General features: G+C 34.7%; 1 protein-coding gene across 10 annotated transcripts in view; it reads left to right on the top strand.

Annotated features, from left to right (window-relative positions):
• Tcf12 (transcription factor 12) overlaps positions 1–26,770 on the top strand; it is a 348,998-nt gene that overhangs the window by 224,519 nt on the left and 97,709 nt on the right. For all 10 annotated transcript variants that reach the window (XM_071608299.1, XM_071608302.1, XM_071608300.1 and 7 more), the window contains one exon: positions 13,447–13,511. In XM_071608299.1, the coding sequence (XP_071464400.1) occupies positions 13,447–13,511 (65 nt within the window). The remainder of the gene's footprint in view (positions 1–13,446; positions 13,512–26,770) is intronic.

Below are 26,770 nucleotides of genomic sequence, written 5' to 3' on the forward strand. Positions count from 1 at the left end.
CAATGTAATATTGATCTAGATATATTTTCAAAGACAATTTAGAAAATGTACTTGTTAAGTAAAATGTTTCAAAGAAGCAGGACCTAGATTTTAAGCTACCTATAATAAACACCTTCATTTATCTCATTACTAATTTCTAAGAAGCAACCCCCTTCACCCTCTCATTGAGTTCTGTGTTTTAAATATTCTCCTCTAGTCATTCTAATGGCTGGAAGTGAAAGGAAAACTTTTGTATAAACTTTCTCATCCTCATCTACTTGTTTATGTTTAATTTGTGAATCTGATGTTGAGGGGAGGGGTAGAGAGAGTACTTCATCTCAGGTTTAAACATCTCAAGAATTGTCATTTCTAAAATCTATTCAAATTGCTTAGGTCTGACTGTGTGCCCTTATCAGGATAAGATACTTTATTGGTGCCTTAGCAATTCTGAGGAATTATTGATTGGGAAACTGCTTACAGAACTGATGCAGGAAGTTGGTACAGAGTTTAGATGTCATGTGATGAGATAAAGCCTGTGTTAGAAAAGTGATTACAACTGGAAACTTGCTAATCACTGACCTCTATAGGAATCCTCTGGTTTATCGCTAATCTCACTCACACTTGGCATTTTCCTATGCTGCTGCCTCATTCATAGCTGTGTGAGTAATTTGGCATGGACTGAACAAGAGAAGGGCATAGAGAGTCCAGCAGCTGTGCTTGCTGGCACTAGATATTTAAATATCTTCAATGTAGCCAGCAGCGTGCTTGGCACAAATGTTAGCCAATAATACTTAAACAAGCCAATAATACTTATTCTTGTTGTGAAGAAAATAGGCACACATTTATTTTAAAACCCTTTCCCTCTTTTTTTTTCCTTCTTTTTTCTGTAAGTTTGAGCAGATTGCTATAAAAAATAAGGTCTATAATTCTCTAGTGATAGTTAGCATTAGCCTACATTCGTTCAGACAGAATTTCCAAGTACTTACAAACATTAATTAAACTGTGTGAGGTACATATTATCGAATTGAGTTTCCTAAAAGACCAAGTGGGGCCATTGATGCTAAGTGACTTGCAACTTGCCCAGTTCACTTTGGGAGAAAGAAGCAAGAGCCAAACAGTGAAGCCAATAATCAGAGTTCCCAGATCTCTTCTGTGTTTTACCAAGTGGCATTGCATATTTGCCCACTTCAAAATACAGCATTCTGTGTTTCTCAAAATGGTTAATGTAATTCAGATTGTGTTGAATTTTTGATAGGGGATTCACCCATAAAAGAAGAGAAACAGCTTCTTCATGCGTGAAAAGATTAGGCAACCAGTGAGTTTTCAAAAACATCCCGGGGTGGGGATAGTCTGCTCAAGATAGTGTCATCTATTTTAGATTTGTGTCCAAATATTTAGATTTGGTTATGTAAGGATTTCGTATGTTTTCTCTGAAAAAGCAATAATGGAAAAATATGATGTATACATTGGAATATCTCATTTTGAACATAGTGATGTTGATCTAGGTAACTTTTGAAACATCTAGAAAATCTTTTTTTTTAGTTAAGCTTTCATCTTTTTAAGGACAAACAATCTCATGTTGACCACTTAAATTATAGCACATGGTGGTTTTCAAATTTATGTATGCAAATCAGTATACTTACAGAAATGAACAGAGAAATAACATTGGGTTTCATACCAGTATAGAAACCATTCAGTTTAATTTGTGCTCTTACTCATGAAATCAACAATTATTTCCTGGATGGTCATAATAATTAGTCAACTTCAGTTTTCAGGAAAATTTCAGGTATACACTGTATTGCTACAGAATTAAATGCTTAGCAGGCTACATTGTCCATATCTTTATTTCTGTCTCTTTCAACATCAGTACATTATTATCAGTTAGTAGAAAAAGAGCCCACACCATAAGAGTGCTACTTCTCCAGTCCATAGACTGAGATCTAGAAAATTTTCCATCATATCTCACAGTTTCTATCAGCTTCTTCAATCACTTCTTCCTATTAGCAGGATTTCTAGTAGGAAGAATACAATTAGACATTGTACCTTGAAGTGTAAACAAATAACTTTTACAGTGTCGTCCATGTACTAGTTAGTCAGCTAATGCTACTTTCTGCCACCATGCATGCAGCAATCTCAAGACCAAGAGTAAAGGAGAGAAGATAAAAGTGACTTCTACTGCTGTGTAGTCTAAGGAACTTTAAAGCAGGAAATTACTGAACCAACAAAGGAATACCTGTCTCCCAGGACAGGATCTGCTTTAGTCTCCCCACCATACTCTGTCAGCACCAGGTGAAAGTGGACCTTGGTGCAAATGGAACTATGGATTTTTTTGGCACATCTGCTGGGACCCTCAGTCAATAGCACTCCATGGCTGCCATAGCAACTTTGTTTTGTTTTTTCATAGTTCTAACAATTGAATTCAGGGCCTTGTGTGTGCTAGGCAAGCAGTCTATCATTGAACTTCACCCACAGCCCTAATTGTTTTGTTTTGTTTTATTCTAAGATTATATACACAAAACAAATTTTCACACATGAAACAACTTCTCTGGATGTAATGAGGCAACCTCTTATCTTGTCCAACTTAGTTGTTTTTAACCTTTATTTGTTGTTATGTGGTGCTGAGGATCTAACCCAGTGCCTCACAGGTGCTTGGCAAACACTGTACAACTGAGTTACAACCCCAGCCCTTATTTCATCCTTAAAGGTTAGAAAACTGAAGCCTAGAAACATTAGGTTGGAACGAATATTTTTTTAAAGTACTTAGCAAGAGTAAAATCATTATAAGTCCTTGTGAAAAAGGAAAAGAATAGTGAGTGCAACTAGCATAAATGACCATATTATAATTTTATCTAAAACAAATCTTTGAGTTATTTGGGTTTTGCTGACAATCATTTTTGGTTGACTTTGTCATCCATCCATCTTGTCAGCAGAACTGGGTTTCGTGTCCAGTGCCAAATCAGTTGATAGGTAGAGGTTGCTTTGAGTGCTAAATAGAGAAGGATCCAAATGCCATAGCTGGACTCCACTAAATGTCTACCTATGTGGTTGGGATCCAATATGGAAAATGGTGCAGTGTGATATGCCGTTAAGAATTTGGTTTTCGCTCACTGGTAAAACACATGCATAGCATATGGTAAAGGCCCTGGGTTCAAGCCCCAACACAAGAAAGGAAGAGGGGATGGGTTATTTGGTGGGAAATAGCTCTGTGTTTTTTCTGCTATTCACTAATTCTGTAACCTTGGGAAAATTATTTCTACTCATTAATGAAATGGGATTTAGTGGTATTACCTCAGTGGATTTGAACAATTAAAGTCACTGTTTGCTTTTATTTAGACAATTTCCAGAGTCTTCTAATTGGTCTGTCTGCTCCTATACTTGTTCCTCTCTTGTTTATTCACAAGAGAGAAACCATAATAAGTAGATTGTGCTACTTTTCAGATGTAGACAATAAGTAATTCTAAAGTTAGTTGACTGTCCCTATGGAAGAAGTTACTTTGACCTCCCCTAATAACATACAACAAAAAAACAAATTCAGATTTTAATGTGAAATGTAATACAGGAAAGCTTTTGAAAGAAAACATAGAAAAATAGATTTATAGTTTTGGAAGAGGAAGAGATTTCTTGAACAGTGCACATTTACCATATGGGAGAAAATGGACAAATTGGCCTACATTAAAATACAGAAGTTTTGATTATCAAGAGACCCCATTAAAAGAGTAAGTAGCAATCTACAAAAAATATTCACAGATCTAATAAAGGTCTCTACTATGATTTGAATATAATCTGTTTCCCTCAAAGTTCCATTGTGTTTGAAGGTTTGAGGTCCTGTGTCATTCATTGAGACATGTCCTTGGAAAGGACTTTGGACCCCAGTCTCTCTCTGTCCTGTTACTTCCTGTTTCAGTGATACAAGCTCTTCCACATACATGCACTTAACTCTACCATGTTGTGATACAGCTGACGTGGTGGGAGAACACACCAAAACTGAGCAGATGGAGATGCCATGTGCTTAAAACTTTTCTTTTTATAAGTTAGCTGCCTTGAGTATTTCATTGTAGTAATGCAAACTGACTGATGCAGTCTTGTATACAAAGTGTATGTAAAACTCCTACACATAAGTAAACAATAGACAATTCATTAGAAAAACATGGGCAAAAGATCTGAACAGCCATTTCAATGTAATATGTCCAAACACTCAACGAATTCACTGTGACTAGTAGCTTGGCTGCTAAAAATATCTATTCAGTCTTCCACTCCATTAATAAAACATTCACACAAAAAAACAATACTTCCATATAGTTCCTTGCTAATAAGAGCAGCTTAAACGTTACTTATTTTCTGCACAGATAGTGTTTTCTATGAGTTCTTACAATAAACTAAAATAATGCATTTATTTACTTTTATCCTTTGCTACTAGATCTCTTCACTGGGACCAGGCACTATACTCTGATTCCTCCTTGGCATGACCACTCTGCAAGTTTTACAAAGTACAAAGACCACACTTTCTCAGATCATCTCTTCTCTAGGAAAAACATCCTAGGGTATTTTGTTACTGAGATGGTTTTCAAATCCCTCTCTGTGCAACTCTTTATGTTCAAAGGAATACTATTTTGGGTGACAGTTGGACTAGATAGCCTCAGAAGTCCTATTTTGAGTCATTATTCTTCTAACCCCCCACCCCTTATTTTTCTTAATGCCAGCTAAGCCATTTAATTGCTTTAAAAAAAATCAGTGAACTGTTTTTCTATACAACAAAGAATAGGAATCCATGAATATTTGGTTCTCACCACACTAGGAACTCCCAGTACTTTATGGATTCTCCTTGTCTGGCAAAGGAAGAGTCCAGATGTGGCTGTACAGTTCTCAGGTGTTACATCAAATTGTGCCAGTTAGTGCATTTCCCTTTTATTCTTGAGCCTGGTTGTTCTTAAAACTGTAGAACAGCATGATCTGGGTCTAAATGAAAACCACTTTGACAGTTCTAAAACTGTGTGTTGGGCAGAAGTACAGCTTATCTTCCAGACCTCCTTCATTGGAAAATCACTGACCTAAAACATTATGTTGTTCTCACCTAGCCACCTACTCCAAAGATATTTCTGTGAAATGGTAGTTGGTTTCTTCTCTTAGTGTGAAATCAGAAGCTGCATATTCCTGCATTCAAGTGAGAATGGGACTTCCTTCTTGGTTTATTGGACCTCAGTGAATTGTAGTAGCCTCAGATAGTTCCCTTTCTATTTCTCTGACACCCCCTCCCCCACTTCCACAGAACATTCTGGATCCAGAACTCAAGATGGCTGACCTTGCTGCAGACAGCTGCTATGGTCTAAATTTGCACTTTAAGGAAGAGTGAAACTGATCAGCAAGGAGTGGATTGTAGAACCACTCTACTTTTATGGTATTTGTTTGGTACCAGGGATTGAACCCAAGGGCACTTAACTACTGAGCCACATCCCAGCCCATTTTTATATTTTATTTAGACAAAGTCTTGCTAAGTTCCTTAGAGCCTCACTAAGTTGTTGGGGCTCACTTTGAACTCATAATCCTCCTGTCTCATCCTCCCAGCCACTGGGATTACAGGTCTGCACCACTGCTCCTGGCCTTTTATGGGGTTTTTGAAAATTATATGTACTATTTTACTAAGAAGACCTAGATATCTAATGTATTAGTACTTGTAAAACTTGGTCTTTCAGTAGGCCATAACGTTTTCTATTAGCTAGTGTACAATGAGGGCAAAGGCTTTTGTGTCTTATTTGTCTCAACCCCACCATCTAGTAGAGTGACTAGCCCATAAATGAAACTCAAATTATTCTATCCAGTCCATTGTCAATAGTTGTGATTAGATTAGAAAAGGGAGGAAATATGAGTTGTGCTCGTCTACTCCCTAGCTTCAATTTGACTGCTAATTGTGTCCTATGCCAAAAGAATGTAGACAGAATTATCCTATGAAGAGTTCTTTATAGGTTGATATTAATCTATAAAATTCCATCATCCCAGATGTGAGACATGTATTAAAATTTAGATTGAGGGCTGGAGATATAGCTCAATTGGTAGAGTGCTTGCCTCGCATGTACAAGGCCCCAATTCCTAGCACTGTTTAAAAAAAAAATTAGCAACAAATGTACCACTCATGATTACTTTTGAAATAAATATTGTGGTTTTATATTTCAATTTGTTTGAAAAAATAGATGAATGACTAGAATACTTATATATTTTTCCATGTATACATATAAACCACATGTTAAACATATAACCCATCAATTGCACTTTCCCTCCCATTTTAATACATCTGTGTCAATTTTGTTGAAATAGTTGTAGAATTGAATACTTGACTTAATGAGTTAACATTAGTTTTTTTTTTTTTTTTTTTTTGAAACTTAGGTAAACAGTAGAAAGTTGCATCTTGAATTACATTATTGGTAGAGAAAAAGATGTCTTAAGTTTTTTTGAGGTTTGAGGATATTCGTTAGAGTGCTTATATTATTGTCTCAATTTGTGCATATTACAGAAACACTGGAGAAAATTTTTTTGAACTTAATAATTTATGAAACAGCAAATTACTTGTTTTAAATACAAGTTAGTCAAATCATTTATCATTTCTTGAACAGTTAGTTTGAGGTTAGAAAATAATGAATCTTGCTAATGTAAATCACATAAATCTAATTACCTTAAACTGTTTTTTTGGATAAGATACATATTTAGCTGGGCATGGTGGCATATGTGTGTAATCCCAATGGCTCTGGAGGCTGAAGTAGGAGGATAGCTAGTTCAAAGCCAGCCTCAGCAAAAGTGTGGTGCTAAGCAACTCCGTGAGACCCTGTCTCTAAGATACAAAATAGGGCTGAGGATGTGGCTCAGTGGTTGAGTGCCCCTGAGATCAATCTCCCTGGTACTCCCCCTCCAATAAAGGACACATTTATATGCATGTATCTGCTGGCTTGGTACACATATAAATATATACATGTATCATCCAATTATATATTGCTATTTTACTACAGTTGGGATTCTTGGGTTTTTGTTTTTGTTTTTGTTTTTTGGTACCTGGGATTGAATTCAGGGGCACTCAACCATTAAGCCATATTCCCAGCCCTGTTTTGTATTTTATTTAGAGACAGGGTCTTACTGAGTTGCTTAGCACCTTGCTTTTTGCTGGGGCTGGCTTTGAACTCATGATCCCCCAGCCTCAGCCTCTCAAACTGCTGGGATTACAGGAGTGTGCCACGCCTGGCTCATTACAGTTCGGATTCTTAAACTTGGAGTTCAGGGCTTTATCAATTATGCTTTGAAATTATTATTAATAGGCCTGCTACTGTATCATATTATTAAATATGTTAAGTTACCATTCAGCAAATGTGGGTTTTTAGCCCAGGAACAGACAATTCTTAGATGAGTTCTACTAGACCTTCAAAGAAGAACTAATGCCAATCCTCCTCAAATTATTCCATGAAATAGAAAAGGAGGGAACCCTTCCAAACTCATTCTATGAAGCTAGTATCATTCTGATACCAAAACTAAACAAAGACACATCAAGGAAGGAAAACATCAGACCAATATCCCTGATAAATATAGATGCAGAAATTCTTAATAAAATACCAGCAAATCACATACAAAAACATATTAAAGAGATAGTGCATCATGATTAAGTGGGGCTCATTCCCAAGATGCAGGGTTGGTTCAATATACAGAAATCAATAAAAGTAATTCACCACATCAATAGACTTGAAGACAAGAATCACATGATTATCTCAATAGATGTAGAAAAAATACAGAACCCCTTCATGTTCAAAACACTAGAAAACTAGGGGTAGTAGGAACATATCTCAACATTTAAAATGCTGTATGCCTTAAACCCAAGGCCAACATCATTCTAAATGGAGAAAAACTGAGAGCATTCCCTTTAAAAACTGGAACAAGACAGGGATGCCCGCTTTCACCACTTCTACTCAACATAGTCGTTGAAATTTCAGCCTGAGCAAGTAGGCAAAAGAAAGAAATTAAAGGGATACAAATAGGAAAAGAAGAGCTTACCAACGACATGATTCTATATTTAGAAGACCCAAAAAACTCCACCAGAAGACTTCTGTAACTCATAAACAAATTCTGCAAAGTAGCAGGATATGAAATTAACGCCCATAAATCCATTGTTCCTGTACACCAATGATGATTTACCTGAAAGAGAAATTAGGAAAACTACCCCATTCACAATAGACTTAAAAAAATAAAATACTTGGGAATCAATCTAAAAAAAAGAGGTGAAAGACCTCTACAATGAAAACTACAGAACACTAAAGAAAGAAATTGAAGAAGGCTTTAGAAAATAGAGAGACCTCCCATGTTCTTGTTTAGGCATAATTAATGTTGTCAAAATGACCATACTTCCAAAAGTGCTGTGTAATGCAATTCCTGTGACATTCTTCATAGAAATAGAAAAAGCAGCCATGAAATTCATTTGGAAAAATAAGAGGCCCAGAATAACCAAAGCAATCCTTAGCAAGAAAAGCGAAGCATCACAATACCAAACCTCAAATTATGCTACAGAGTAGTAACAAAAACAGCATAGTATTGCCACCAAAACAGACGAGAGGACCAAAGGAACAGAAGACACAGAGACAAACCCACATAAATACAGTTATCTTACACTAAAATGGAATAGTATCAAATGAAAAAGCTTCACAACAAAGGAGACAATCAAGAGCATAATGAAAGAGTCTACAGAATGGGAGAAAATTTTTGTCACCTATACCTCAGATATAGTGTTAGTCTCCAGGATATATATATATAGAACTCATAAAACAGGCTGGGGTTGTAGACCACTTACATAGTATGTATGAGGCATTGGGTTAAATTCTGAACATTGCATAAATATAAATAAAATAAAGGTCCATCAAGAACTTAAAAAGAGGACTGGGGATGGGGCTCAAGCGGTAGCGCGGTCTCCTGGCATACGTGCGGCCTGGGTTCGATCCTCAGCACCACATACAAACAAAGATGTTGTGTCCGCCGAAAACTAAAAAATAAATATTAAAAAAAAAATTCTCTCTCTCTTAAAAAAAAAAAGAACTTAAAAAGAACTTGTAAAACCTAACACCACCAAAAAACAAATAACCCAATCAATAAATGGACAAAGGAGCTGAATAGGTACTTCATAGGAAAAAAAATGGTAAATGAACATGAAAAAAATGTTTAAAGCAATTACAAAAATACAAATTAAAACTGCACTGAGATTTCATTGCATTCCTGTCAGAATTGCTATTATCAAGAATACAAGTAATGGGGTTGGGGTTGCAGCTCAGTGGTCGAGTGCTTGCCTTGTGTGTGTGAAGCACTGGGTTTCATCCTCAGCACCACATAAAAATAAATAAACAAAATAAAGCTATTGTGTCCATCTACAACTAAAAAATATATATTAAAAAATGAATACAAGTAATGATAAACGTTGGCAAGAATGTGGAGAAAGCTATACGTTGCTGGTAGTACTGCAAATTGGTGCAACCTCTATGGAAAGCAGTATGGAGATTCCTCAGAAAACCTGGAATGGAACCATCATTTAACCCAGTTATCCCACTTCTCGGTATATACCCAAAGGAATTAAATTCAGCATACTACAGAGACACAGCCACATCAATATTTATAGCAGTTCCATTCACAATAGCTAACCTGTGGTACCAACCTAGATGCCCTTCAACAGATGAATGTATTAAGAAATTATGGTACATATACACAATGGAATTCTACTCAGCAATAAAGAATGCAGTTATGGCCTTTTCTGGTAAATGGATAGAAATGGAGAATATCATGCTCAGAAATAAGCCAGACTCAGAAACTCGAAGATTGAATGTTTTCTCTCATAGATGGAAACTAGAATAAAATAAAGGGAGAGAAGGATAGGGTAACATAAAGGTATAGGGAAGATCACTAGTATAGAAAGAGATACAGAGGCAGACGGAAGGGATGGGAAAGGGGAGACCATGTGGAATTAATTGTTAAAGAACCATATTAAGTGCATATATAAATATATCACAGGGAATTTCACCTATATGTATACATAGAAAGAACTAGTCAATACAAATAGATGGGCTAAAACATTTTCTCGCAGAGTAGAGAAAGTAGAACCATGTAGGAAAGGGGAGGACAGGAGGGACAAGGGAGGATTGTGAACTGCCTTGATGTTCTCTCTGTATATCTAAATTTCTATCTTATTTTAATGGTTTGTGAGGACAGGTTATTTTAGAGAAAACTTGTTTTCAAAACCACAAAACTTCACCTTGACTCTTACAAGCGGTCTTGTTCGTAAAACATATATCCTAAAGGATTATTTTTTGTTTGTTTCCTATATATATACTACAAATTAAAGTTCTCTTTGTATGACATAATAACTTTATGAGGAAACTGTGAAGTAAATACGCTATGTTTACTATAATTTTTGTAAATCTACATATTTATGTGTTGGCATTACCTGAAATATTTGCATCATCCTAATATTCAAGAGGCCTTTCTCAAAACACATGCTGTAATATTCTTAACAGGCTCAGAAATGATATCTTTGTTAAAGTATTTTTGTAATGATTAGATTTATAACTGCAGGATTATTCTGCATGTCTAAGGGATTAATAGATGTCATATTTAATGTAGGACTTTTTTAATAGTTAGCCAGCATACCATATATACTTAAATGAAAATAACCTAATATTGGTCCATATACCTCAAAGATTTTTTTTTATTTTATTTATTCTAATTTGTTATATATGACAGCAGAATGCAATTCAATTCATATTACACAAATAGAGCACAGTTTTTCATGTCTCTGGTTGTACACAAAGTAGAGTCACACCATTCGTGTTTTCATACATGTACTTAGGATAATGATGTTTAACTCATTCCACTGGCTTTCCTACCCACAAGCCCCCTTCCTTTTCCTCCCTCCCCTTTGCCTTATTTAAAGTTCATCTGTTCCTCCTACACTGCCCCCTGCATCCCCATTATGATTCAGCATCCTTATATCAGAGAAAACATTTGGCATTTGGTTTTTTGGGATTAGCTTACTTAATTTAGCATGATATTCTCCAACACTATCCATTTACCTGCAAATGCCATGATTTTATTCTCTTTTAATGCTGAGTAATATTCTGTTGTGTATATATACCACATTTTCTTTATCCATTCATCTACTGAAGGGTACCTAGGTTGGTTCCACTATTTAGGTATTGTGAATTGTGCTGCTATAAATATTGATCTGGCTACATCACTGTAGTATGCTGTTTTTAAGTCCTTTGGGTATAAACCAAGGAATGGGATAGCTGGTTTAAATGGTGGTTCGATTCCCAGTTTTCCAAGGAATCTCCGTACTGCTTTTTATATTGGCTGCACCAGTTTGCAGTCCCACCAGCAGTATATGAGACCTCAAAGATTGTTTATTATGCAACGTATCAAAAGACAATTTTAAGTATCCTGTCCTTGTGTAGTGTTTTTAAATTAACAAACAATATTTTTATACAATCAGAAGCTAATAACTCAATGTGTAGTAGACAATTTTGGTGAAGTTCAATAACTTTAAATATTTTAGACAACTTCTTGGCAGAATTAATTACATGACAATTGTTTTTACCTTGGAATGGAGAAAAAAGTCAACTTGTCATTACTTATTTTTGCCTCTATTTTTGGTATCATCATCTAGTTTTGACCTCTTTGCAGAAATCTTTTTTAAAGCGATATGTCTATTTGTGAGGAACTGTTTAAACCTAAATCATGTTTGTAAATGTACTTTCCTGAACCTATGTCAACTCTAATGTGTTATAAACAAATGAGTGGTGACACTGCAGTCAATTGTCAGCACTGTTTCTATTCCTTCTTTTTTTTGGGGGGGGGGGGGATTTGTCCTTTTTAGTTATACATGACAATAGAGTATATTTAGACATTTATACAAACATGGAGTGTATCTTAGTCTAATTAGGATCTCAGTCTGCTTGTACATATGGTGGAGACTCACTGTGGTGTATTCATATACATACATAGGAAAGTTATGTCAGATTCATTCCACTGTTTTTCCTATTCCTTCCCTTCATTCCCCTTTGTCTAATCTACTGAACTTCTATTCCTACCCTCCACCCTTTGTTGGGTGTTAGCATCCACATATCAGAGAGAACATTTAGTGTTTGTTTTATTGATGTGGTGCTGGGGTTGTGACTCAGTCAGCGCTTGCCTGGCATGTGTGAGGCACTGGGTTTGATTCCCAGCATCACATATAAATAAATAAAATAAAATAAAGGTCCATCAACAACCATATATATTTAGGGAAAAAAAAAAAGTTGATATGGCTGTGTCTCTGTAGTATGCTGATCTTGAGTCCTTTGGGTATAAACTGAAGAATGGGATAACTGGGTCAAATGGTACTTCCACTCCAGTTTCTTTGAGGAATCTCCATACTGCTTTACAGAGTGGTTGCACCAATTTGCAGTCCCACCAGCAATATATGAGTGTACCTTTCCTAACATCTTTTATTCTTGATTATTGCCATTCTGACTGGAGTAAGATGAAATCTCAGTGTAGTTTTAATTTGCATTTCTGTAGTTGCTAGAAATGCTGAACATTTTCTTAACACTTGGCCATCTGATGTTTGAACTGTGAATATTGTCCCAACATGAACTCTTTTACATTGCTGCAACAAATATAAATTGACACAGTGACTTCAGAGAATAGTAATGAAATATCTGTAAAGCTGAAAATGTGCATCCTTTAATCTGCAGTTTCTACTTCTCTGTGTCTGTCCTGGAAAAGCTCTCATATATAAGACATGTACAAGGATATTTGTTTCGACATTGTTCATGATAACAAAAAAAGTAAACTGTCTCTTAGTAGGGGAATGATATTTATTTGTATAATGAGACATTTTATAGCAGTAAAAATGAATGAATTATTTTCTTTGATCGACATATATCTCAAAATCATAATATCACATGTAAGTTTTAAAAGGGTTAATATCATGTAATCCCTCTGTTTAAGCATATTAAACTCAAACAGTAATGCATATCATTTAAGTGTGTGAATATTTATTTCAAAGTGCAAAGTATACGTGAAGATCATACTAACTTTATGACAGTGACTACCTTGGGGTGTAGATTAAGTTGTATATGTACCATTTTAATTTCTTAGAGGAGAATGTTTCCATTTGAAGCAAATATGGGAAAATATCATTCTCAGTGGTGCCTATTTAGATGTCTATTCTTGTTCATTCTTTTGAGTGTATTTTCAGTATTATACATTGAAAATAAAGTATTTACATGCTATTTTATGTCAAGTAATAATCTAACTGAAACAAAATGATTTTTACTTATTGTATTTTATTCTCATGTTTCTAATTTGGTCTTTCTACTTTCAGACCCTTAAATATACCTACCATAAATAGTCTAGAAGTCGAATTAATTGTCAATAAGTGAAGATTATTTATATAAAGTTATTTTCTTCATTTTATAGGGAAAACATCAGAGAGAGGCTCATTTTCCCTGTACAGCAGAGACACCGGATTACCAGGCTGTCAAGTAAGTTTAGTGAATTAAAAAAAAAAAAAAAAAAAAATGAGATAAGTTTTACACACCTAAGCAAAGGCTTTCTTAATAATAGAGAAGTTAGGAATTTATCTACATTATTTCACCATTATTTCTTCATTTAAATTTTTACTACATGTGGTGGTGTTTTAGCAGTTAAATATATTTTCTTTACTCTTGCTCCCTCCCTTCCCCAATTCCAACAGACTGGCTTTATCATCAACAGTTTTCATAATCCACTTCCATTTTAACTACAAACAAAATAGCCAAAGTTCTACCCATTTCTAAAATGCTTATCAAAGCTAGGCACGGTGGTGTGTACCTGTAATCCCAGTGACGCAGGAGCCTGAGGCAGGAGGAGGATCATTAGTTTGAGGCCAGCCTCAGTGACTTAGATAGACCCTGTCTCAATAATAAAAATTTTAAAAGGGTAGAGGTCAGGGGATATACTCAGTGGTAGAGCACTCTGAGGTTCAATCCCCACTACTAGTAAGTAAAGTAAAATGTCTATTATTTCTGAAGGTGGTTTTTAATAATTCCCCATAGAAAAACAAAATTGCCGGTATGTAATATGAAGCATATATGATTAATCTCAATAGCTTGAATATCTATAATGTCAAACACACAGTTAACATTAGAAGTATTTTCATTTCTGTGCTGTATGTCACCAATTTTTTAGGTTTCCATCTTTGACTTAGAAACTTTGTTTTAGCTTCTCTACATTCATCATATGTTGCATTTCTGCTAATGGCCATTTTCTCTGCTTTTTTCCCCCTATCTTTTCACTGAGAATCCTGAACTTTAAATTCACCTGCAGATTCCCTCAGAATCAAGCCAAAAACAATAAAAAGGAGAGGCAGCATATATTGTTTGCTGAGAACTTTCCTATTTAAAGACCTTCTAAGGATAAAAATTTATCTCTTTCCATTACAGGAATATATTTATACTTAGAACATTTTCATAAGCATTCTTAGTTTAGTTTCAGATTTTTTTTTTCATATTAACCCAGGTAATAAAACCACTTTCCTTACAATGAAAAAAAAAAAAAGAATATATTGTTTATATCCATCTGCATTCTTCTTGTGAGACCTACTTGGATTTTAAACATGAGCATATGAGCTATTCTTAACTGCTATATGAATAATACTCCATTTGATACATATCTCATAATTGTATCATTATCTTTAAGGGAGTTTTATGTAAGATTCTTTTTTATGATATGTCTTCCTATTATAAAATAATGTATTATAAAAACTGAAGATCATCTTGTCTTTCCCATTCCTGGCAAACTCAATGGAAAGGTGTGTTCTGAAATAAGTAATTTTTTGACTACAATATTCCCCCTGTATCCATGGTCTTGCTATCTGTGACTTCAGTTGCCTACAATCAGCTTCAATCTGAAAATTCCAGAAATAAGCAATTCACAACTTTTTAATTACATACTATTCTGAGTAGTGTGATAAGAATATTATTTTGTCCAACCTACCATCCAAATTATCCCTTTGTTCAGTGTATCCACACTGTATACACTACTTGCCTATTAGTACTTAGTAGCCATTTTGGCTTTCAGATTCTTTATTGTGGTATCTCAGGGCTTTTCCAGGTATGATGGTGTACACCTATAATCCCACCCTCTTGGGATTACAGTAGCTGAGGCAGGAGGATTGCAAGTTCAAAGCCAACCTCAGCAATTTAGCAAGACTCTGTCTCTAAAACAACAACAAAAACAGGCTGGTTGGGAGTGTAACTCAGAGGTTAAGTGCCCTTGGGTTCAATGCCCAATACCAACAACAACAAAAAAAAACACCTTTTTTTTTTTTCATGGTGCTAATAATTGTTACCTTCTTTTCCATGTATTTGTTAATACATTATTTCATTAGAGTTATTTAAAATATATAGATTTCTGTTATAACCAGTGTTATACCTTATCAGCTCTTACCAACTCACAAAACCCAAACTTTCATCATATTTATAGGAATATTGCAAGGTGATTGATATCACTTTTTAAAATATTTTTTAGATGTTGATGGGCCTTTATTTTATTCATTTACTTATATGTGGTGCTGAGAATTGAACCCAGTGCCTCACACATGCTAGGCTAGTGCTCTACCACAACCCCAGCCTCATATCACATTGATATCTTAAAATAGAATATCATGAAAGTATTTAACACTGTGGAAATTAAAAAAAAAAAAAAAACTACAAATTGAGGATTGGGGTTGGTTTGGGTTTTTTTTTGTTGTTGTTGTTTCATTTTTGTTTTTAACCAGTTGTTAATCATTTACCAGCAAACCACTCATGAAATTACAGGTTACACAAAGGGTACTGGAGGTTTGATCCTTAATACCACATAAAAATAAACAAATAAAGGCATTCTGTCCATCTACAGCTACAAAACAAAACAAAATTTTTTTAAACTTATAGAAAGGGCTGGGGTAACACAAAGCTAGAATGCTAGGCAGGCATGCACAAGGACCTTGGTTTAATCTCCAGCACCACAAAAAAAAGCAAAGCAAAAGTTATAGAAGACCAAAAAATGTAAGTACCTATTCAAATCACAGTGGGTCAGGAGAAAAGCAGCAGTTGAACTTGTTTTTTGAAGAATGACAGTGCCGAGTTAGACTTACTGTTTTTTTCTATGTAATTTTACCAGTATCTATTGATAAGAAGCATGATGTCCTCTCTTCTGAGCCAGATTAAATGTGGATCAGTGTTTGTCATATTTCTGTTTATAATTGGTAGGAGAACTCACTGTTTTAGGCTACAAATTATTTTTTGATTTTATAGTCTAAATTTGAATTTTTTAATGAGTTGGTTTGCACCTTGATTCTTATTTTTAATCTTAGCTACATCACTCTCATCAGAATTTTGCACTTCACTTAATCATCACTGTTCTTCTATGAATAGGTTGAAAGCAAACCAAAATTTTAAAATCTAATTTACATCATTTTAACAATAAATGGTAAAAAATAACTACAAAGAGTTCTATAGTTTTGAAGTGCTCTGCAAACTGCCATTATAAATATCATCAAGTAGACTTGTCTCCTAGCCTGCTTCAAGGCCTTAAAATTTTTTTCACCAAAATCTCAGATCTAAGGTAGCAGTTTGGTCAGTTAATATTGAATCTTGTCCTTATAGTTTTTATTTATTACTTATCACGTATATGAGATTGCTAGTCTCATTTCCTAATGATATAATAGAACATAAGTAAATATAAGTTGAATATAGTAAGAAAAAAAGGAATGTAAGATTTAGAATCAGTAGACCTAGATTTAAATCCTGTCTCTGTTTGATTCTGTCATATGAAAAATATGATCAGCAATTTCTGCTTCTATATACATTGTGGGTCTAGGAAGGTTAAATTAGTGTGATTATGAAGAGAAATTCATATTTCTTTTCAGACATCTCACATACTAAAATGTCTGATAAGTGCCTAATATTATTTCCAAGATATCTGTAAGTTTGAGAGCCACTGGTCTGATGTCAGTGTCACTGTTAAACTTAAGGAAAAAAACTATTGTAAGCATTTTGATACCATAGCTAGTTAATCATAGTTAATGCTTTTATTAATGAGTTCTCACATTTCTCCCCTCTTAACAAAGGTATTACTATTAATTAAAATTAATGGTAACCTCTACTTACATAATTTTCCTGTTTTGCTAAGGTGAATCTTAATAGTTTTTGCCAAGGTTGATATGCACCTACACCAGATTTAATTCTCATATTTAAAAAAAAAATTTTTATTTTAAGCCTAGGTACATACCACTCTAATAACAGTAAATAGTAAACCTAAACCCATGTATGAGGTTTTTAGCTATGATATGACTAAACTGCAGCAAAACACAAAATTCCAAGTCTATACTCATAACTCCTTCCATTTTAATTTATTTGGTTGAGGAGAGGTTGGGAATTCATACATTTATCAAGTATTCCCAGAAATTCTAATTCACATGGCCTGGGTTTTATGAATTGAGAAACCCAGCTTTTCTGTATATTCCAATTCTAAGGATATATGGGATATAAAAACAAAAGAAACCATAAAATTACTCTTTGAGAACTATTTATAAACATTTTAGAGACCAGCAGGCCTATGGAGATTAGAATAAGGTTATTGGAGTGTATGATGGGCAATAACAATACATATTGCTTTATACAAGATTTAAAGATAGTCAAGAATGATTCATTTTTTGAAAAATTGAAAGAAGCAAGCATGACCCAGAGAAGAAGCCCCAAAATTCAGCAGAGCAGAGAGAAGACTGTACTGCAGCAAGGACAGACAGCACCAGTGAGGACAGGAGGGCTCTTAAAATAAGAAAAAGAATTCATCACTGTGAAAGAAACAATGGCTTAGCTATTTATTATTGTTACTTAGCTCTGACTGCTGCAATTGCTGGCAGAAATTTTGATAGATGACACCAGCTGACTTGGGGCCTGAGTAAGTAAGCTCAGGAAATTGAAGACTCAGGAAAAAAAAAAAAAGGTATATTACTTCCATTCAAAGAAAACCTGTATTCCAAACAGTATTCGTTATTATGGATCAGAGAAGGAAAAAAACACACTTAATTGGCTGCCATTTTGTCTTTTCTGTTCACAAGTGACAAAAATTCAAGGAAATATAAATTAGTGACTATAAAATTATATCCACATACCACCTTGAAGCCATTTTTCTTCAACAAAATCCCCCAAGAAGCATTAACTCTGCTATTAATGTACATAAATGCAGCTGACATACTGCAAAATTCAGGCTAATTTAATAATGCCTGATGGGCCTTACTTCATGTTAAGATGATGTAATAATATGTTGCTAAATGAGTCTCCTCATATTACCTTCACGTCAGTCTTATAACTGATGGGCCATTAAAAGGAAACTGGTGTAGCAGTGTTACCGGAAACATTGATAGATTATTCTACAATTGAATTTTTTTTTAATGGATTCAGCACAGAACTTAGAACCCATCATCTTTACTAAAAATAGGTATTTACTTTTAAAACTGCTATATAGTTAAGTGAAAAATCCTTTTGTCATTACAAAGGTTTTCAAGTAGTTTGAAAATTTTCTTAACCTAGAAGATGGCAGGGTCTGGTTTTTCTTCAGAAAGTTGAAAGTTTTATCTGAGTTAATACAGTATAACGTTGAGAAAATGACAAATTTAAAATTTAGCTAACTCTGTTATTTGAAAATTTACTCGTACGTATCATTTGCTTCTTTCTCTTTTCTTCCATTATCTTATAATGAGTCAATAATACATCAGGAAAACAAAAATGATAAATGTGTAAATACCTATCAAAAAAACTTCAAAATAAATAAAGGAACATTTGATAGAATTAAAGAGAGAAATAAATATTCATAATCATATTTGAAGATTTGAATACCTCTTTCACAGCAATTGACAGTATACTAGGCAAAAACCTTAGTAAAGACCTAGAATTAAGTAAATGATCAACAACTGAATAATATTTTTCTTTCAAGGGCACATGTTACATTCAACAGTTTTGACCCATATGGTGGTCCATAAAATTACTGTCAATAAGGTATCTAGAAAAATACCAAATATTTGAAAATTAAGCAACACATATCTAAATAACCCATCATTTAAAAAAAACACACACACACACACACACAATGGGCCAAACACAGTGGCTCTGGAGGCTGAGGCAGGAGGATTGCAAGTTCCAAGCTAGCCTTAGCAACTTAGCCAGACCCTAAGCAACTTAGTGAGGCCCTGTATCAAAAATTTAAAGAGCTGGGGATGTGGCTCAGTGGTTAAGCTCCCTTAGGTTCAATCCCTGGTGCTCCCTTCCCCCCCCCCCCAAAAAAAAAAGAGAAATCACAAGGGAATTTAGAAAGTATTTCAAACTGAATGATAATGAAAATATGACCTAACAAATTTTTTTTAGTACAGCTGAAGCAGTGCCTAGAGGAAAAAGTATAACTTTAAATGCTTATTTAGAAAAGTGAATGACCTCAGATTCTTCCCTAAGAAACTGGAAAAGCACAAAGTAGTAGAAGGAAGTACTGAAATAAGAGCAGAAATCTTTTATTATTATTTTCTATTATTAATAGAAAAAAACAAAGGCCCAAACTAAGCCTAAAATTATTTATTTGAAAAAATGAAATTAATAAATCTTAGACCACTTAACACAGAGAGGGACAAGAGAATACAAACAATATCTGGGGTAAAAGAATATACTTGATGTATACAGTAAGAAGAGAATAAGGAAATATTAGTAACAATTCAGTAAATTTAACAAACCTCATGAAATAGACAAATTCCTTGAAAAGTATTTACTGAAAGAGACAAGATAAAATCTGAATAGATGAATCAGTATTAATGAAAATGAATTTCTCTCAAAAACCTTCCTAAAAAGAAAGCTTGCAGGTCACATAGTTTCACCAGTGAATTATTTTTTAAATTCTTAATGGAGAAAAAAGTAACAATACTACTACTGATCTTACATAAACTTTTTTAGAAAATAGAAGAGAGGAGGAAGAGCAGCTCAGCTTATTTTTTGAGGTGAACTATATACCCATATGGTTTGTACCAGAAATGAAAGTTTGGTTTAAATCAGTCTATGGAGTTCATCCTATTAACAGGTTCAAGGAGAAAATCAGTATGAATATTTCCATTGGTACGGAAAAATTATTTGACAAAGTTGAATACTCGGGATAAAAATCTTACAACAGAGTAATAGAAGGCTGCTTCCACCATTTGATAAAAGACATGCATATAAAACCTATGGCTAATAGCATACTTATTGATGAAAGACTAAAGGCTTTTCCCATAATACCAAATGAAAGCAATCATTCCGGTGTCCCCATCTTCACTTCATATCCTGGCTAGTGTAAGAAGGTGAGAAGAAAAGTCCTAAAGAAGTCCTAAAGAATCATCAAGAAAATTTCTAGAACTCACAAGTACTTTTTGGTCTACCACAGATACAAAATCGATTAAAAAATTATATGGGTGCAGTGTGTGTTCTTATAATTCCAGCTACCTAAGAGGCTGAGGCGGGAGGATTATGTGTTCAAGGCCAACCAGGGTGATAAAGTGAAATCTGTCTCAAAATATATATTGTGTTTCTATACATTGGCAATGAGTGAATGGCTAGAAAATGAGATTAACAAAACAATATTGTTCATGGTAGTATCAGTGGGCATCAGTACTCATGGATAATTTTAACAAAAGATTTTAGCCAAGCATAGTAGTGCATGCCTGTAATCCTAGCAATTTGGAACACTGACGCAGGAGCATCACAAATTCTAGGCCAGCATCAGCAACCTACCAAGGCCCTAAGCAAGTTAATAAGACCCTATCTCAAAATGAAAAATAAAAAGGCCTGAGTATATAACTCAGTGGTAAAGCAGCCCTGAATTCAATTCCCCAGCACCCCTCTCCCAAATTTTAAGGCTTCAACAATGAAAATATTAAGCACTCTTGTGATAAAATAAAGAAAATCTAAAAACCATCACTTAAATCTAAATATTGACAAGATTATTTAAAAGTTCATTTTAAACAATGGATTTACCTCACCTGACTTCATGGTTTACCACAAAGCAGTATTAACCAAAACAAAGATGGTGTGATATTTATATAAAGATTAATAAGCAGCCCAAGGAACAAACTCAGAAATCCAGAAAGGAACCCACATATATATGGCAGATAATGTTTGATAAGAGCACCACAGCAATTCAATGGTAAAAGAAAAATCTCTGTAACATATGGTACTGGAGCATGTATGGGGGGAAAATTATTTCTTACCGTATACCATATAAAACATAAATTTGAAATGGATCATAAACTTACTTTGAATCCTAGAATAACAAAGCTACTGGGAGGGAACCAGATAAATATCTTCACCACCTTGGTTTAAACAAGTATTTCTTTAAAAAGACAGAAAGCATGAAACATGAAAGGAACATTGATGAATTTAACTTAATAAAAATTTAAAATTTGTACTTATGAAACACCGTGAAGAACATGAAGCGGGGAGTGTGTGTGGTACTGCACATCTATAATATATAAGCTTCTTGGGAGACTGAAACCAAGCTACTACTTGTGCCTAGGAGTTCAAGGCCAACCTGGACAATATAGCCTGAACCTATATCTTTAAGTAAAGGAGAAAATGAAAATTCACCAACTAAGATACAATATTTGCAATCTTCTAACAGATCTTGTATGTAGAATATATGATGGTCCCTGACAACTCAATATAAAAAGATAAGCGACTCAATTTTTTAAAAAATAGGTAAAACACTTGAGCAGATATTTCACACACACACACACACACACACACACACACAAAATACAAATGGCCAATCATCTTGTGAAAACATCAGCACATATAAATTAAAACTATAATGGCATATCACTACACACCCACCAGAATAACTAAATTTTAAGACTAGAAACATCAAATGTTGGCAAAGATATGGATCAACCTGAATTATTCTTTTACATTTCTAGTGAGTCTGTAAAATGGCACAATGACTTTAGAGAACTGATGACAGTTCTGCTTCATGACTTAGCAGTTTTGCTTCTGAGTGTTTATCCAAGAGAAATGATAACATTGTGCACAAAAACCTTTATCAACAATGTTCATAGCAACTTTATGCATCTTATTTTAAAATTGGAAAGAAACCCAAGTGTTTATTAACAGAATGGATAAATAATCTCTCATTTTCATAAAATGAATGCTATTCAACAATAACAGCAACAGAAAAAGAATGATCTAATGATACATGGCAGCAACATAGGTGACTCTTATTAATGTGCCAAGATCTCAAAAATACATAGTGTAGAATTCCATTTGACTAACTTCTATCTATGTTGATAAAAATCCAGTCAATGGTTACCTCTGGGAAGAAGATGTAATTGTGAAGGACCTAACGAAGCATTTTGGAATAATGGGTGTGTTTTGTGTCTTAATATGTATTCTTCAAAACTGACTTGAGTAAATATATCTTAAATATGAATGTTGTATATATACATAGTTTTAAAAAATAAAATGAAAAACATGACATTTACAAACTTGACATACTTAGAAATAAATTTTCACAAAAGATATGTGAAATCTTGATACTGGAAACTACTAACCAGGGCTTAGAAAAAATTTAAAGCCTCAGCAAGTGCATAGGTATGTCATGTTCATGGATTCAAAGAGTATTCTTAAAATGTCAGTTCTTTCCAAAGTGATCTGAAGACTTAAATGCAACCCTAGTTATAATCCCAATAGGATTTTCTTTTTGTAGGAATTAAGCTTTTTCTAAAATTTGTTTGGATATACAAAGAACCTAGGATACCCAAATCAGCTAAAGAAGCAAAGAGCAAAGTAGGGCTGGGAGCAGAGGCACATGCCTGTAATCCCAGCAGCTCAGGAGGCTGAGGCAGGAGGATCAAGAGTTCAAAACCAGCCTCAGCAATTTAGCAAGGCCCTGTGCGACTCAGTGAGACTCTATGTCTAAATAAAATACAACAAAGGGCTGGGGATGTGGCTCAGTGGTTGAGTGCTCCTGAGTTCAATCCTACTAATAAAAACACAAAAGGGGGAGGGGGAAGATTTATGTTACCTAACTACAAGATTTAGTAGAAAGCTACAGTAATTAAGCAATATGCTACTGAATTATCCAGACTAAGATATCCACTAAGATGTCAACAAAATAAAGCCCAGAAGTATACCAGTTATTATGGGGTCTGTGTGATTTTTCAGTAGCATTGCCAAAGCAGAATAATGGGACAGAAAAGATTTTTTTGAAACAGTGATGCAGTAATAAACGAATGGGTACTCACATGGACAAATGTGAACACGAGGCCTTCTTTCATACTAAGCGCTAACAATTATTGAAGATGGATCTAAAACCTAAATGTAAAAACTAAAACTACAGAGCTTTAAGAAGTAAATGTGGGCTGGGGCGGTAGCTTAGTTAGTAGAGTCCTTGCCTAGCACGTGTGAGGCATTGGGTTCGATCCTCAGCACCACAAAAATAAAATAAAGGTATTGCATCCATCTACTGAAAAAAAAAAAAAAGAAAGAAAGAAAAAGAAGAAGAAACAAACGTAGCTGGGTGCTGTATCACATGCCTGTAATCCCAGTGGCTCCAGAGGCTGAGGCAGGAGGATCACAAGCCTCAGCAACATAGTAAGACCCTGGGTAACTTAGTGAGACCCAGTTTCAAAAAAGGGGGGGATGGGCTAGGGATGTGGCTCATTAGTTGAGTGACCCTGGATTTAATACCTGGTACAAAAAGTGTGTGTGTAGAGGGGAAGTAGTAGTAAAGGCCTCTGCTTATCAGAAGACATGGGTAAATAAATAATAGACAAGCCACAATCTAAAAGTTAATATTTTCAAAATATATATTTAACAAAGGGATGGTATCCAGGATATATAAAAACTAAGCTGGGTCATGGTGGCACATGCCTGTAATCCCAGCAATTAAGGAGGCTGAGGCAGGAGGATCACAAGTTTGAGGCCAGCCACAGCAATTTAGGGAGGCCCTTTGCAACTTAGTGAGACACTATCTCAAAAAGGGGAGCTGGGATTGTGGCTTAGAGGCATAGCGTGCGCCTAGCATGTCTGAGGCACTGGGTTTGATCCTATGTACCACATAAAATGAAGATATGGTGTTCACCTATAACTAAAAAACATTTTTTAAAAAAATAAAAAGGGTTCTGGATGTAGCTCAGTGGTAAAGCACCCCTGGATTCAGTCCTAGTATCAAAAAACAAAAACTCTGCATGGTCACCCAAGGTAGTGGGATGTTTAAATGCAGTGGACTGACAAGTTTACAATGCCTTTCTAGACTTGTATTCTGTGGTCATTTCAAGAATAGTATCATTTCTGATTGGCAGTGTGATTAAAAGCTGTTGTTTAAAAGATAGTTTTGGTGTGGCATCCTCTTTCTCTCTCACTCTTTTTTCTCTCTCTCCTCTCTCTCTCTGTCATTAATATCAGTACTCTACAATTTACAGAATTGTAAAAGCTGTGATAGAATGACAGTCAGATGGCCTGCATAGGAGTACCATAGACCAGCGGTCATCCAAGTGCCTACCAGTCAAGTCTCCCGAACACATACCCTTCTAAGTGGGAATAGCCATATCCATTCATTTACATATTGGCTAGAGCTCCTTTCTTGTTGGTGTCAGAGTTACTTAGTTGCAGTACAGACAGTTTGGCCTGCAAAGCTCAAATATTGTCTATACCTGGCTCTTTTTTAAAAACATTTATTCTTAAGTTTTAGATAGACACAATATCTTCATTTTACATTTATGTGGCACTGAGGATCGAACCCAATGCCTCGTGCGTGCTAGGTGAGCATTCTACCACTGAGCTACAACCCCAGCCCCTATATCTGGCTCTCTATAAAGAACCAGCCCTACTCAAGATAATGCATAATTTTCCATCAATGATTAACTTTTTTCCTACACAGGTATGTTTCTAGCAAATAATATAATTGAGACTCTCATGTGACCAATCCTACAGTGCCCTGCTATATCCCTTAAGAGGATTAATTAGAGATAATTGTTTTTAAAAGCAATTGTTTGGATGATTATTAATGTAGACAAACGTAATAGTAGGTGCCTTTTGGACTGAATTTTTAGAAATATAATATTTAGAACTAGAAAATATTGTATAGCTTTCTGAGCAAATATATTTCAAAACAGACATAAGTGAACAAAAACTCATTTAGAGAACTTGGCAAATTGTAAAGTAACTTGCAACTTAACCTATAATGAGCAGCTGAAGAATTTAGATGTGTTTAGTTTTAACAAGTTAGGACACTATTAATGAGAAATATTTTTAAAGCATAATTTGGCTTTTTCTGTAATTTTTAAGGTTTACATGTTATAGACAGTGATTAGAATGTTGCCATCAACTTTAGAGGAATATTCTCATAGTGAAGGGGTTGAGAGGATGGAGTTTTCAACCTTAGTAGAAAGTTATTCTCTCACCATGTATTCAGTCAGAGGCTAGACATCCCCTTTACAGAGATTTTAATAATAAAGGGATTAAAGCCCCTGTTGTTTGATTGGAGAACAAAAAAATAGACCTTAAAATGTTATTCAATTATCTGAGCTCTCTAGTGACAAGTAAAAGGCTTTCCAAATGGTATTAATGATACATCTCAGGCTGGTCACTAGAAAATACTATTGACACTAAACTCTAATAATACCCAGCAGCAGCAGACTAAATGCCTAACAGACAGCAAATGGTTAAATTGATACAGTGATCTGGTTTGCACGTCTATTGGGTAGGTTAATAATGATGATAGTACATAATTAGCATATATCAGACACTTAATCTTACAAACATTATTTCATTTGGTCCCTGCAATACTCTATGAAAAGAAATGGTGTTATTGTTGTTGCTGCTGCTGCTATAGCTACTGTAGCTGCTATTATTATTATTATTATTATTATTATTATTATTCCTATCTGATAGCTAAGGAACCTGAAGCCTCAAGCAGCTATCTGATTTATCCAAGATTACGTAGCTGGTAAATGTCAAAAGGACAGGAAAATTGAAGTAGTGATGAGAGAATGATTGAAGTAATAGACTCTGTGGTCTAGATTTCAAAAGAAGGAAATGAAAACATGATTAAACTTTGGGACTAGAATAAAGGTCAGGATATTTCATGTCATGAGGTGAAAGAACAAGTACAGTAAGTAATAATAGAGTGATGGCACTGAAAGAGTAGGAGGTTAGGTCAAACAGAATATTGGACCTGAAAATTTCAGAAGTCAAGTGGTTCCCAGTGCTGACAACATCCTCCTTTAGGGAACAAGATTATTAGGCTGTGACAGGGGGGTTGTTGGAGTCAGGAAGGTTGGGTCAATGTTGAAGCCATCCAAGAGGTGATTCTGTCTTGAGGAAGCATGTGAAAGAGCCATATGCAGTCACTGGTGCACAGTAGCCATTCAGAAAATGTGTGAAGCTGAACTGTGTTATCTAATTGTCTGGGCTTTGTAAGTTTGTTGATACACAGGTAAAATTAATTTTGTGGGACGAAAATCAGATAATAGGCAATTGTAATTTCCTGCTTCTGTTAAAAGCCAGAGAAAGTTACATTTCTGTGAGGGTTATTTGGCAGGGAAAAAGAATTCACCCATTGTTTGTGTTCTCTCCATAAAAATTGATAATTATATTTTTGATGATACTTAGTGCTGTTTGGGAGCATTGTTTCAGAAAGTAATTTATTCATTTGCAAAATTATGTCTAGGTAAAAGAGCCTATTAAATAATTGGTATAAATTAGATACC

Source organism: Marmota flaviventris, chromosome 2 (genome assembly GCF_047511675.1).
Source record: "Marmota flaviventris isolate mMarFla1 chromosome 2, mMarFla1.hap1, whole genome shotgun sequence".
Lineage (NCBI taxonomy): Eukaryota > Metazoa > Chordata > Mammalia > Rodentia > Sciuridae > Marmota > Marmota flaviventris.